This window comes from Mobula hypostoma, chromosome 6 (assembly GCF_963921235.1).
Source record: "Mobula hypostoma chromosome 6, sMobHyp1.1, whole genome shotgun sequence".
NCBI classification, from domain to species: Eukaryota; Metazoa; Chordata; class Chondrichthyes; order Myliobatiformes; family Myliobatidae; genus Mobula; species Mobula hypostoma.
The window spans coordinates 141,092,312-141,107,521 of record NC_086102.1 but is presented as its reverse complement, the minus strand read 5'-3'; the positions used below and the strand labels follow the sequence as shown (position 1 = coordinate 141,107,521).

The 15,210-nt window shown below is 41.1% G+C and overlaps 1 protein-coding gene across 1 annotated transcript in view; it reads right to left on the bottom strand.

Moving 5' to 3' along the window:
• LOC134347665 (parathyroid hormone 2 receptor-like) overlaps positions 1–15,210 on the bottom strand; it is a 126,713-nt gene that overhangs the window by 65,241 nt on the left and 46,262 nt on the right. The window contains exons 3-5 of the mRNA XM_063050032.1: positions 9,962–10,072; positions 9,708–9,823; positions 9,404–9,501 (exon numbers count right to left, since the gene is read on the bottom strand). Coding sequence (XP_062906102.1) covers positions 9,404–9,501; positions 9,708–9,823; positions 9,962–10,072 — 325 coding nt within the window. The remainder of the gene's footprint in view (positions 1–9,403; positions 9,502–9,707; positions 9,824–9,961; positions 10,073–15,210) is intronic.

The following is a 15,210-nucleotide window of genomic DNA, read 5'->3' as shown; positions in this document are numbered from 1 at the left end:
TAGGATTCTCCTTCACCTTGTCTGCTAGAGCAACCTCATGCCTTCTTTGAGTTCTCCTGATTTCTTTCTTAAATGTTCTCTTGCATTTCTTACACTCAAGTACCTCATTTGTTCCTGCCTGCCTATATCTGCTGTGCACTTCCTGTTTTTTCTCTCTTGAACAGGGCCTCAATCTTTCTTGAAAACTAAGGTTCCCTAAATCTGTTATCTTTACCTTTTTATTCTGACAGGCACATACAAGTTTTGTACTCTCAAAATTGTACTCTTGAAGTCTTCCCACTTAGCGCATGCTCCTTTGCCAGAAAACAGCCTGTCCCATTCACAGTTGCCAGGTCCATTCTGATACCATCAAAACGGCTTTTCACTAATTTACGATTCTCAACCCAAGGACCAGACCTATCCTTTTCCATAATTACCTTGAAACTAATGACATTGTGATCAGGAGATGTAAGGCGGGGGGGGGGGGGGGGAAGGAACATCGACTCAGACCCTGAGAGGCCTGCGTCAGGAATTTTCATGCCTTACAAGGCTTAGATTGGAAGTCTGTGTGGGGCGCCACTCTTCGCACAGACACTAGAGCAATGTGACGTTAAGTGCCTTGCTCAAGCTCTATAAAACTCTGGTTAGGCCACACTTGGAGTACTATGTCCAGTTCTGGTCGCCTCACTATAGGAAGGATGTGGAAGCATTGGAAAGGGTACAGAGGAGATTTACCAGGATGCTGCCTGGTTTAGAGAGTATGCATTATGATCAGAGATTAAGGGAGCTAGGGCTTTACTCTTTCGAGAGAAGGAGGATGAGAGGAGACATGATAGAGGTGTACAAGATAGTAAGAGGAATAGATAAATGGATAGCCAGGGCCTCTTCCCCAGGGCACCACTGCTCAATACAAGAGGACATGGCTTTAAGGTAAGGGGTGGGAAGTTCAAGGGGGATATTAGAGGAAGGTTTTTTACTCAGAGAGTGGTTAGTGCATGGAATGCACTGCCTGAGTCAGTGGTGGAAGCAGATGCACTCGTGAAGTTTAAGAGACTACTAGACAGGTATATGGAGGAATTTAAGGTGGGGGGTTATATGGGAGGCAGGGTTTGAGGGTCGGTACAACATTGTGGGCCGAAGGGCCTGTAATGTGCTGTACTATTCTATGTTCTATGTTCAAGGACACAAACACGCTGCCACAGCTTAGGCTTGAACTAGCGACCTTCAGATCACTAGATGAACGCCTTTACCACTTGGTCATGTGCTCAACACAGGAGATGTAAAGCGTTCCCCTACACCAACTTTTGTCACCTGCCCTATCTCTTTCCCTAATAGGAGATCAAGTATTGCACGCTCTCTCATTGGGAATCCTATGTATTGATTAAGAAAACTTCCCTGAGCACATTTGACAAATTCTATCTCATCTAGTTCTTTTATGGTATGAGAGTCCCAGTCAGTATGTCAGAAGTTAACTATAACTATCACTAACTATAACAACTTCATGTTTCTCGCAACAGTCTATGATCTCTCTACAAATTTGTTGCTCTAAACCTCATAAACTGTTGGGTGGTCTATAATATAACCCCATTAATGTGGTCATACCTTTCCTATTCTTCAGTTCCACCCATAAAGCCCCGGTGGACCAGTTTTCAAGTCTGTCCTGACTAGTAACACCGCCCCTCCCCCTTTAATCCCTCCCACTCCATTGCATTTAAAACAATGGAATTCTGGAGTATTGAGCTGCTAGTCCTGCCTCTCCTGCAACCAAGTCTCACTAATGGCTACAATATCATAATTCCATGTGTTGATCCATGCCCTGAGCTTATCTGTCTTTCCTACAATATTTCTTGCATTGAAATATTGTATTTCCTATAATATTTCTTGCATTGAAATGTTTAGAAACATAGAAACATAGAAAATAGGTGCAGGAGTAGGCCATTCGGCCCTTCGAGCCTGCACCGCCATTTATTATGATCATGGCTGATCATCCAACTCAGAACCCAGCCTTCCCTCCATACCCCGTGACCCCTGTAGCCACAAGGGCCATATCTAACTTCCTTTTAAACATAGCTAATGAACTGGCCTCAACAGTTTGCTGTGGCAGAGAATTCCACAGATTCACCACTCTCTGTGTGAAGAAGTTTTTCCTAACCTCGGTCCTAAAAGGCTTCCCCTCTATCCTCAAACTGTGACCCCTCGTTCTAGACCTCCCCAACATCGGGAACAATCTTCCCGCATCTAGCCTGTCCAATCCCTTTAGGATCTTATACGTTTCAATCAGATCCCCCCTCAATCTTCTAAATTCCAACGAGTACAAGCCCAGTTCATCCAGTCTTTCTTCATATGAAAGACCTGCCATCCCAGGAATCAATCTGGTGAACCTTCTTTGTACTCCCTCTATGGCAAGGATGTCTTTCCTCAGATTAGGGGACCAAAACTGCACACAATACTCCAGGTGTGGTCTCACCAAGGCCTTGTACAACTGCAGTAGTACCTCCCTGCTCCTGTACTCGAATCCTCTCGCTATAAATGCCAGCATACCGTTCGCCTTTTTCACCGCCTGCTGTACCTGCATGCCCACTTTCAATGACTGGTGTATAATGACACCCAGGTCTCGTTGCACCTCCCCTTTTCCTAATCGGCCACCATTCAGATAATAATCTGTTTTCCTATTTTTGCCACCAAAGTGGATAACTTCACATTTATCCACATTAAATTGCATCTGCCATGAGTTTGCCCACTCACCCAACCTATCCAAGTCACCCTGCATCCTCTTAGCATCCTCCTCACTGCTAACACTGCCACCCAGCTTCGTGTCATCCGCAAACTTGGAGATGCTGCATTTAATTCCCTCATCCAAGTCATTAATATATATTGTAAACAACTGGGGTCCCAGCACTGAGCCTTGCGGTACCCCACTAGTCACCGCCTGCCATTCTGAAAAGGTCCCGTTTATTCCCACTCTTTGCTTCCTGTCTGCTAACCAATTCTCCACCCACACCAATACCTTACCCCCAATACCATGTGCTTTAAGTTTGCACACTAATCTCCTGTGTGGGACCTTGTCAAAAGCCTTTTGAAAATCCAAATATACCACATCCACTGGTTCTCCCCTATCCACTCTACTAGTTACATCCTCAAAAAATTCTATGAGATTCGTCAGACATGATTTTCCTTTCACAAATCCATGCTGACTTTGTCCGATCATTTCACCGCTTTCCAAATGTGCTGTTATCACATCCTTGATAACTGACTCCAGCAGTTTCCCCACCACCGACGTTAGGCTAACCGGCCTATAATTCCCCGGTTTCTCTCTCCCTCCTTTTTTAAAAAGTGGGGTTACATTAGCCACCCTCCAATCCTCAGGAACTAGTCCAGAATCTAACGAGTTTTGAAAAATTATCTCTAATGCATCCACTATTTCTTGGGCCACTTCCTTAAGCACTCTGGGATGCAGACCATCTGGCCCTGGGGATTTATCTGCCTTCAATCCCTTCAATTTACCTAACACCACTTCCCTACTAACATGTATTTCGCTCAGTTCCTCCATCTCACTGGACCCTCTGTCCCTTACTATTTCTGGAAGATTATTTATGTCCTCCTTAGTGAAGACAGAACCAAAGTAATTATTCAATTGGTCTGCCATGTCCTTGCTCCCCATAATCAATTCACCTGTTTCTGTTTGCAGGGGACCTACATTTGTCTTTATCAGTCTTTTCCTTTTTACATATCTATAAAAGCTTTTACAGTCCGTTTTTATGTTCTCTGCCAGTTTTCTCTCATAATCTTTTTTCCCCTTCCTAATTAAGCCCTTTGTCCTCCTCTGCTGAACTCTGAATTTCTCCCAGTCCTCAGGTGAGCCACTTTCTCTGGCTAATTTGTATGCTACTTCTTTGGAATTGATACTATCCCTAATTTCTCTTGTCAGCCACGGGTGCACTACCTTCCTTGATTTATTCTTTTGCCAAACTGGGATGAACAATTGTTGTAGTTCATCCATGCAACCTTTAAATGCCTGCCATTGCATATCCACCGTCAATCCTTGAAGTGTCATTTGCCAGTCTATCTTAGCTAATTCATGTCTCATACCTTCAAAGTTACCCCTCTTTAAGTTCAGAACCTTTGTTTCTGAATTAACTACGTCACTCTCCATGTTAATGAAGAATTCCACCATATTATGGTCACTCTTACCCAAGGGGCCTCTCACGACAAGATCGCTAATTAACCCTTTCTCATTGCTCAAAACCCAGTCCAGAATAGCCTGCTCTCTAGTCCGTTCCTCGACATGTTGGTTCAAAAAACCATCCCGCATACATTCCAAGAAATCCTCTTCCTCAGCACCTTTACCAATTTGGTTCACCCAGTCTACATGTAGATTGAAGTCACCCATTATAACTGCTGTTCCTTTATTGCACACATTTCTAATTTCCTGTTTAATACCATCTCCGACCTCACTACTACTGTTAGGTGGCCTGTACACAACTCCCAGCAGCGTCTTCTGCCCCTTAGTGTTACGCAGCTCTACCCATATCGATTCCACATCTTCCCGGCTTATGTCCTTCCTTTCTATTGCGTTAATCTCTTTTTTAACCAGCAACGCCACCCCACCTCCCCTTCCTTCGTGTCTATCCCTCCTGAATATTGAATATCCCTGAACGTTGAGCTCCCATCCCTGGTCACCCTGGAGCCATGTCTCTGTGATCCCAACTATATCATAATCATTAATAACAATCTGCACTTTCAATTCATCCACCTTATTACGAATGCTCCTTGCATTGACACATAAAGCCTTCAGGCGCTCTTTTACAACTCTCTTAGCCCTTTTTAATGCTTGCCCTGGATTTGTCGGCCTGCCACTTTTACTTTTCCCCTTTGTACTTTTTGCTTCTACGCTCACTTTACACTCCTCTGTCTCTCTGCACTGGTTCCCATCCCTCTGTTGTGAACTAACCTCCTCACACCTAGCCGCTTTAATTTGATTCCCACCCCCCAACCATTCTAGTTTAAAGTCACCTCAGTAGCCCCCGCTAATCTCCCTGCCAGGATATTGGTCCCCCTAGGATTTAAGTGTAACCCGTCCTTTTTGTACAGGTCACACCTACGCCAAAAGAGGTCCCAATGATCCAAAAACTTGAATCCCTGCCCCCTGCTCCAATCCCTCAGCCACGCATTTATCCTCCACCTCATCGCATTCCTACTCTCACTGTCGCGTGGCACAGGCAGTAATCCCGAGATTACTACCTTTGCGGTCCTTTTTCTCAACTCCCTTCCTAGCTCCCTATATTCTTCTTTCAGGACCTCATCCCTTTTCCTACCTATGTCATTGGTACCTATATGTACCAGGACCTCTGGCTCTTCACCCTCCCACTTCAGGATATCTTTAGTATAAATTGGCATCAAGATCCACAGAACAGAAGGTGGCACGGTAGCGTAATGGTTAGCACAATGCTTTACAGTGCAGGTGACTTGGGTTCACTTCCTTCCGTTGCCTGTAAGGAGTCTGTATGTTCTCTCCATGAATGTGTGGGTTTCCTCTGGGTTCCAGTTTCCTCCCTCAGTCCAAAGACCCACCGGTTGGTAGGTTAATTGTTTTTTGTAAATTGTCCCATGATTAGGCTTGGATTAAATAGGCAGTGCAGCTCAAAGGACTAGAAGGGCCTACTTTGTGCCGCATCTCAATAAATAAATAAATAAACACACAAATAACATGGGCCTTGCAGAGGAAACCATTCACACTTAAAAAAGATAGGTTGAGCAGCATTTGTGAGGGAAATGTACTTGTTGATGTTTCACATCACTTTGTTTCTTTGAACCTATACACAGTCCCTTCCTATCATACACACTTATTTACAATTCATTTTAAATCCTAGCAATTATGGATTAAGTACTCAGTCTATTTAATGACAATGGCTTTAACCTATTGTTTAAGTGTTATCTTCTGATCATTGGAAGCTATTGATGGTGAATCTCAGCTCTTCCTGTAACTTATAGATAGCTGACATGGTTCGCAATCCTCAGAGCGTTCTTATTTTTATCATTGTTGCCCTAATCTAATACTCAGTTCCTTCATACTGGGCCAATATCGAAATGACATAAACATGGTGAAGTTAATTTAACTTGCAAGATCAAGATCTTAATAATGTGCAAAGTTGTTGATGGGTTTGGTGAATTGTACTCCTGACCAAATATATTGTAATAATTCTCTGATCTGTAAATGTTTTATTTATAGATTTTTCCTATAACACTGCTGATTCTTTAACTTGTGTGTTGCATTTACAAATTTACTTAGCACACCAGTCTGAAATGTGCATAACACATTTCAGCAAGCCTCTTCAAATGAAAAACATCTTTTTAATAAATCATTTCTAGGAACACGGCCCTTTCGTAAATTGAGGAACTGTTGTATATGATAAGAGTTTATACAAAGAATGAAATCTGTCCCTGACCAAGAATAATTATATTCTAATGTTTCTTCAAATACAATACTTGATCCTGCATTATACAGTACTTGCATTGCTCCAGAACATAATAGGTCTTTCTGCTACAGTTGTGACTTGGCTAAAATCCAGGATTATACATTGGTGTAGGGATATTTCTAATATCTGCTAAATTATAGGGATCCAATGGGAGAAATTATGAGGAATTTCGGGATCGACAGACATACAAAATAATATAGATAATGTAATCCAAGAAAGATTGATGAGAGGCTATTCAAAAACACATCAGATATTTCTAGTGACTCAGTTAATTTACTAGATCATTGGGAAAGTCAAGAACAATTTACTGAAAGTGGTTGATTTGTTGTTCTCCTATAATTAGCTTCAGCATGGCTGAGCTGGCCAAGGAAAATGCTATGAAAATGCTTGTTGTTATTTGGTGACTCATTTAAGAGATGTATTTGTACATGGATGAAGTCAGAACGGATTCAAGCATTACTGTTGGTGCACAACAGTGACTGATAAAACGCTACCCAGCAAAATGGGCATTTAGTTTTATAGAATTTAGTAATATAGTTTTTCAATGATTCTATTGTATTTGTTCTACTGTGAATGCCTGCAACAAAATGCATCTCAGGGTAGTATATGGTGACATATATATATACTTCGACAAATTTTATTTGAACTTTGAACTTTGATTTAAAATCAGTCACCACTGTCTGGATGGGAGAATATTATGAAATTTAAAACTTGGAATATTATTGTTTATATTATCATCAGGAACTTAAGCCCTGCTAACAAAACAAATCTGTGTTTTAAAACTGTCATCATTAATTATGGATTGTGCTAAAATGTACAGAATTCATTGCAAAAATTTACTTCTGAAGACACTACTCTTTATTCCATAACAATATGTTTAATTACCTATCAAAATAATAATTAACTACACATCACAGCATCGTTCAAATATTATGAATTTTTAGCACAGTAAGTTCTTCTGTTCTAATATTTAGTTTTATTCTTTTCTGGAAGGATTAATTTACTCAGAGCCTTTGATGAGTGTTCTCAATGAGCTCCAGTGAATGAAGTCCACTTTGCGGACAATACGATAGGCCATCGTGGAAATAGAAAATTTCATCCAACACAAAAAGCTGTTAAAATAATCAGGGGAAGGAATGCTGAACAAGCTTCGGAAAACTTTTGTAATTATTCTTTCAATTCGCTGTTGTGACTGAGACTAGAAAAGTGTGAATTAGACTATGATTGCACAGAGTTTGCTTCTTGCATAGCTTTTTAGTGTGATAGGGCCATTTTATTAAAAATAATAATATAATTGGCTTACATGGCAAAGGGTGGAAAACCGCGAGATCTCTACAACATATGCTTTCAAACTTTAGTCATTTTCTTCTTCAATGAACTAAAAACAAGATATTATCTGAGTGACAACAAATTGTTGCCCTTTTATTGTCTTCATTATTTCTGAACACTAATCCCTTTAGTGGTATCCTAAAGGTGGTTGTGATACTCTCACTACTGTTGGCACTGACCCCAGCAAAGGCTCCTGGTTGACAGATTCAATGTTCTACGTAATGTTGACATTACATCTGAATTACATTCTGGAAAGTTCTTCCTCCCATGAATAGGGTATACTTTGGAACTTAGTCTCTGAACAACAGAGTATCACAAGCACCTTTAGTATACAACTCCAATTCCCCAGCCATTTGTTGTTTTATGGTAAATTTATCCAGGAAATTAGTTAATAATGTTAATTGTTTATGGAAATCATGACGCATTTGAGCAGTTTATTCTCATTACTTTAATGCCAGAATCCTCTCAGAGAGACTTGCAGAAAATACATAGGAAGTGTTTAGAAATAACGAAGACTAAAACAGGTCAAAAATTGTTGCCACTGAGATAACACCTTGCTTTTAGTTTATTGAAGAAGAAAATGGCGAAAGTTTGAAAGCATATGCTGTAGAGATCTCAAATGATTTTTCACCGTTTGCCATGTAAGCCAAATATATTATTACTTTTAATATTGTGATCTTATCACACTAAAAAAGCTATGTGCGAAGCATGAAATAGGGATACAACAATTTTGCCCTTTTCTTATATGTTCAGTTTGTTTTATCTCGTTTGGCAAAGAATACATGAGCAGGAAGACTTTGTTAAAAGAAACAAAATCCTATTGAAGCCATAGCTGATGTAATGTGTAGTTTTGGTCACTGTATTACAGGAAAAAGTGATAGTACAAGAAAAGGTGTAAAGCAGATTTATAAGGACTTCGCCGAGATCACTGAATTTTAGCTATGAAGGGAGATTAGCTAGATCGGGACTGATTCCTTTGTCTGAAGGGAAGCTTAATCTAGGTGTGCAAAATTACGAGAGATTCAAACAAGGTGAGTTGGAATGATCTATTTTCTCTAGAAGTATGGTCAGCAATCATGGGATAAAGATTGAAAATAGTTGGTAGATGAATCAAAGGTGAGTTGAGGAAAAAAATCCATTCAGAGTTCCAGTGGGGACCTGGAACTCACTGCAGAAAGAGCCACCATCAGATTTAAAAGCATCTGAATGAGCATTTGAGGAGTTAGGTTCACAAGGTTACTGATTGAAAGCTGGGAAATGCAGTAGGGCTAAATTGATCTTGTAAGCTAGCATAAATATGTTGAGCCAAATGTCCGCCTTTATCTTAAATTGCTTGATTCTGTGATACAGAGTGATTCACTTTCAAACCAACTGCCTAGTAGTTGGGCTCAATGTGATTATTCAGCAGCATGGTCCTGAGCCCAGGACTGTTCTACCTCGCTCTTTCACTCTGCCCTCTGTTCCTCAGGAACACCTGCACGATTTTTCATTGATTCCATTCTACGTACTTTATATAGCACTTTCTATTAACCAGGATAAATTACAATATTCACCCTGTTAAATTCCTCCTGAGTATCAAAATTGTGATGGGTGGATGAAAATTCATCTTCTGTACTTACTTGAAGTATCCCATGATCATAAACGCTACTGTCAGTGAGCTGAGTGAAATGGCATATCCGAAGGTATACATCACCGACAATCGCTCAAAAATTTCCTGCTGAATAAGAATAAATATATTAAAAAGTTGAAAATACTTAGTAAATAATTCATATTGTGGAGTTTTTCATTTTTGTTAGTTTTCTGGAAAATTCAAAACAGCATTATTAAGTACCGTTTAAAATTTGGTTTCAGTGTTAATTCACAATAGATTGTAACAGTAATTTATGACCCACAACATCACAGTAAAGGATGTTTTAGTAGTACTTGTTTTTGCAAGTTGAAGGTTTGTATGAAGCACTCTGAATAATTTGTCCATGTTTGGTTTTGGCTTTCCACTAACTTCCACTTCCCATCATCTTCACAGTGTCGATAGGCAAACCCTGCAAACCAATGGAGAAAAATAAAAACCCTTTGTTTTTAACCTGCTGACGGCCATGTCTCTTCTGGCTGACTTGATTTTTGCTATTGGTATTTAATAATCTGTTAAAATTAGTAAATATTGTTTCAAAGCACAGTACCATCATGATTAAGGTCATGCAAGTAGCTCGGGCAAGGAACTGCCGTCAACTTTCCTGGGACACCTTTTGGCCAACATGTTAACCCATCCCACTCTGGAGAGCAAGATCCATCTGTAAAAGGACAGGACATCATAAAAGCAAAGAATGCAGCAAGTACATTACCAAGTTTATAAAATACGTACAGAAGAACTCAAATGCAAAAACCAGAAAATGCTGAACACATTCAGCACATTAAACAACCTCTGTGGAGGGAGATACAGAGTGAACTCTCCAGTGCATAGCCTCCCATCAGAACTGGGAAAGGTTATAAATAACAATTTAAGATACAGGGAAATAGTAGTGGAGCACCAGTCCAAGACCTGCAATGTACAAATGGCATATTAATGGACTTAGCACTTAAAATCTAAAGGGATCAGGCAGTAGACATAAGAGCTCTGATTACCATTTCTCTTGCCAAATAACCGCTGTTTTGAGATATACAGTTTTTGGAGGGAGCCAATCCCAGATTCTATACTTTTCTACAATTTATTTGGGGAGAAAGTTTTCTGACCGCATATGTAAACCAGCTTGATAAGTTCCAGTATGTGGGATAATAAAATAGTTTTCAAAATTAAACTTTGCCTATTAATTTTTTGCGTAGTTTCAATGTTTGCTTAATTTATTTCCACAACTTCAGAACAGAATTACTGTTTGTTCACATTACATCAATCGTTAACTGAACAGCAAACGGTTTAGAAACCACAAACTGAGATTTATGAGGGGTGATTGGTAAGTTCGTGGCCTAAGGTAGAAGGAGTCAATTTTAGAAAGCCTAGCACATTTATTTTTCAGCATAGTCCCCTCCTACGTTTACACACTTAGTCCAGTGGTCGTGGAGCATATGGATCTTAGATCTCCAGAAAGTGTCCACAGCAGGGGTGATTGATAAGTTTGTGGCCTAAGGTAGAAGGAGATGAGTTATACAGCTCTCGTTACATGCACATACAGCTTAACTCCTTGATTGATTATGCAGAAAGTTTGGTTAATAACTCATCTCCTTCTTAGGCCACAAACTTATCAATCACCCCTGATGAGTTATTAACCAAACTTTCTGCATAATCACTCAAACAGTTGAACTGCATGTGCATGTAACGACAGCTGTATAACTCATCTCCTTCTACCTTAGGCCACGAACTTATCAATCACCCCTCGTGTTATTGGTAACACGCACAAAATGCTGGAGGAACTCAGCAGTCCAGGCAGCATCCATAGGACAGAATAAACAGTCGACATTTTGGACTGAGACCCACTCATCAGGACTGATGCAGGGGTTCCAAGATCCGCCGATTTTCTCGTCTTTGTTATTATTGATAAACTCTGGCTGGCCAGTCTTCTGCTACCTAAGTGATGATATGGTAAAGTGTAACAAAAATTTTCTGGATATTTGTACTCATTTATGAGATTAATTCAAAAGATATAATAAAATACACTCAGTGGCCACTTTATTAGGGACCTCCTGTACCTGATAAACTGACGGCTGAGTGCAAGTTCATGGTCTTCTGCTGCTGTAGCCCATCCTCTTCAATGTTTGAGATGTTCTTCTACACATTGCTGTTGTAATTCAGGGTTACTGTCACCTTCCTGTTAGCTTCAACCGGTCTGGCCATTCTCCTCCGACCTCTCATTAACGGGGCACTTTTGCCCACAGAACTTCTTGGAGGGGAGTCGATGCAGAAGAGTTTCCATGCCCCTCCAACTAACCCGATTGCTCCAAGAGCCGAGCTGATTTGATGATTTCGAGAACAGCTTCCGGTAGGGCAGCCCAGGTCTATCAGGACGCCCGGATTCAGGTCCCAGTACATAGTCCTCCTAGGTGCTAGGACAATTTAAACATTGGTGCAGAGAGACTGAAAGTCCAAGTGTTGGGTACGGAGGTGAGAGGCAGGCTGATCTCGCTCACTCCCCCACGAATGTTTATTCCCTTCTCTGTGGCAAAGAGGCTGTGAACTGATCAGCTGCTTGGCGTTCCTTCTCCGTTGGTGTGAAAACTGGGGACCAAGGCTTAACCAGCTGCTTCAGGAGCGGATCTGGACTCAGTCTGATTTGGAATGCCGTTGGCTTCCTTCTACTGCTTGCACAGTGTTTTTTCCCCCTCTCTCTTCCTCTGTGCAGCGATTTCTTGTTTTTTTTGTGTTTTTTTTAATTGGGTTACTCTAGTTCCTTGCTTTGTGACTACCTACAAATAGACAAATTTCAAGGTGTATACGAAGGGTCTCGGCCTGAAACGTCGACTGCGCCTCTTCCTATAGATGCGGCCTGGCCTGCTGCGTTCACCAGCAACTTTGATGTGTGTTGCTTTAATTTATTTATATATTCTTTGATAATAAATATGCTTTGAATCTTTGAACTGACGCTCACTGGATGTCTTTTTGGTTTTCTCTGTAAACTCTAAAGACTGCAGTGTGTGAAAATCCCAGCTCAGTTCAAACCATCCTGTCTGGCACCAACAACATTCCACGGTCAAAGTCACTCAGATCACACTTCTTCCCCATTTTGGTGTTTGGTCTGAATAACAACTGAGCCTCTTGACCATGTCTGCTAAGTCTTGTAACTTCAAAACACTAAATTAATTGGTAGTGTGACAAGAATACACATAGATAAGATGTTAGCTGTCCTGTGGGATCAGCAGTTGGTCTGCCACCTGTCTTCAGGAGATAGAGAGATAAGGAAAACAATGGAGCAACATTTGGAGATGTGTAATGAAGGGGAAGAAGAGCTGTCAAGAGCGGCTCCCCCTTTGAATCCTGAACTGTTTGAAGTGATGGACAGGCGATACCCCAGCAGGGGGATAAAAAGGGACAGGTTCACTAAGGCAGGACACACACACGACACCCGAGGTAACGAGACCCTGGAAGCGGTGCGCCTCTCACAAGTCGGTGGAAAGTACTGGACCATAAACGCACAGAGTGGAAAGGCACGATCGGTGGGAACCTGGTGTGTGTCCACCCTTGCCTGGGTGCCAGGTTCAGCGCAGAGAAACGATCGTACCTGGAAACAGAGGGGTCACGGTCGGTGACCTCAGATGACATCACAAAGGGCTCGCCCGACAGCTGACTGCGAAGGTCTGTGTGTGGAAGCTGTGTTGAATATTCATTCGTTTTGCTCTCTCTCCTCCCCCCCCCCCACTGTCCATCGCCACGGCAACGATTACTGCGAACTGAACTAAATTGAACTGAACTTTGTGTCACTTTGAAACTGGTCATTTGCCCCTAGACAACGATAGAGCTTGATTGATCCTGTTATCTGAATTCTGTGTACATGTATGTTTATCATTGCTGAACTGTTGCATTCATTATCCTTTTGATTAGAGTACTGTGTTGTTTGTTTCTTTAATAAAACTTTCTTAGTTCTAGTAATCCAGACTCCAACTCCAACAAATCCATTTCTGCTGGTTTGACAACCCAGTTACGGGGTACGTAACATAAGAAAGACACAGGAGTCTAACTTTGTGTTTACTTTAAGCGAGCATGTACATATCACGTGGAAGTGTGATGATGTATGCAATTCCCATGTTTCTACATGTAGCCCATAATGAATCATTTAAATGAACAGGAAAGCTTAATCAACTGATATATACATGTTGTGTCCTTGAGCAAGGCACTTAATCACACATTGCTCTGTGACAACACTGGTGCCAAGCTGTATGGGTCCTAATGCCCTTCCCTTGGACAACATTGGTGTCGTGGAGAGGGAAGACTTTCCAGGCGCAGATCCATGGTCTCACAAGACTAACGGATGCCTTTTATATATATATACACACATACACACACACACACACACACACACACACACACACATATATATACACATACATACATATATATATATATATATATACACACACACAATTAATCAAGCATTAATTAAATATTAAATACACAACAATGTCTGCATGCTTTTATGCATTGAGTTGGGGCCACATGATTAACTGGTCAGATATTTGCAATAACAGGCAGGTGTACAGATGTACCTAATAAAATGACCACTGATTGCAGTCAAAAGTAAAATAAACATGTCCATTAGAATAGGGTTTTAACATTTCTAGGTTTTGTATCCTGCAACAATCTCACACAAAGCTGGTGACAGTGGCTTCAAAGTATAACTCGTGGAATTAGGCTATTCAGCCCATCTCATCCATGCCAACCAGCAGCTGCCTTTCTATATTAAACATATTGCCTAGCACTTGGTGCATAGCTTTCTATGCCTAAATTGATTCAAGTACTCATCTATACAATTCTGTCAGTGACCCAGCTTTAGCCACTCTCTTAGGTACTGTCTATACTATGTCCCTTCCCCTTCATATATATCCCCATTTAAATCTTTTTCCCCTTACCCTAAATATATGCCCTCTAATTTTATCTAACTCTGATCTGGGAAAAGTTTCCTGCAGTTTAACCTATCTCCATCCCTCATAATTTTATATCCCCAATCATATCTCCTCTTAAACTCCTCTGTTCCAAGGCAAAGAGAACGTTACCCAGACTCTCTTCATAACTGAACTGCTCCATCCCAGGCAACGTTCTGATGAATATCCTCTCCACTCTCCAGTGCTGTCACATCCTTCCCAGTGTATCTTAGTAACCAGAGCTGCACACAATATTTCAGCTGAGTTCTGACTTTTTTTTATAATGTTGGAGTATAACCTCCCTTCTTCATTACTCATTGTGCTGACCAGTGAAGAACAGTATCACCTGCGCTTTGCCTAGAACCACATTATCTACCTGCATCACCATCTTCAAGAATCTATGGATTAATACTCCAAGGTCACTCTGTTGCTCAATATGGCCTCGTGCATGCCCTAACCTTATTAGTACTCTCAACCTCCATCACTTCACATTTGTCTGGATTAAAGACCATCTGCCATGTTCAGCCCATTTCCCTAACACTTTGATATCCTTCTGCAGCCTATGACCACCTAGCATGTTATCAACAACTCTGCAAATCTCCATATCATCTGTGAAGCTACCGCCACCCACATCCACTTCCAGGTCATATGAAAGCAAGGGTCCAGGCACCATGTGCTTGTTGGATACACCAGTCACAGGCAGCTAATCACGAAAACCCTCTGTCATCTCACTTTGGTTCCTATTGCCAAGCCAGCTTTGGATCCAGTTTGCCAAGTTGCCTGGTATTCCATGGGTCCGAACCGGTTAAACTGGTCTCCCATATGAGACCTTCTCAAAGGCTTTACTTAACTCTTTCAAAATCAC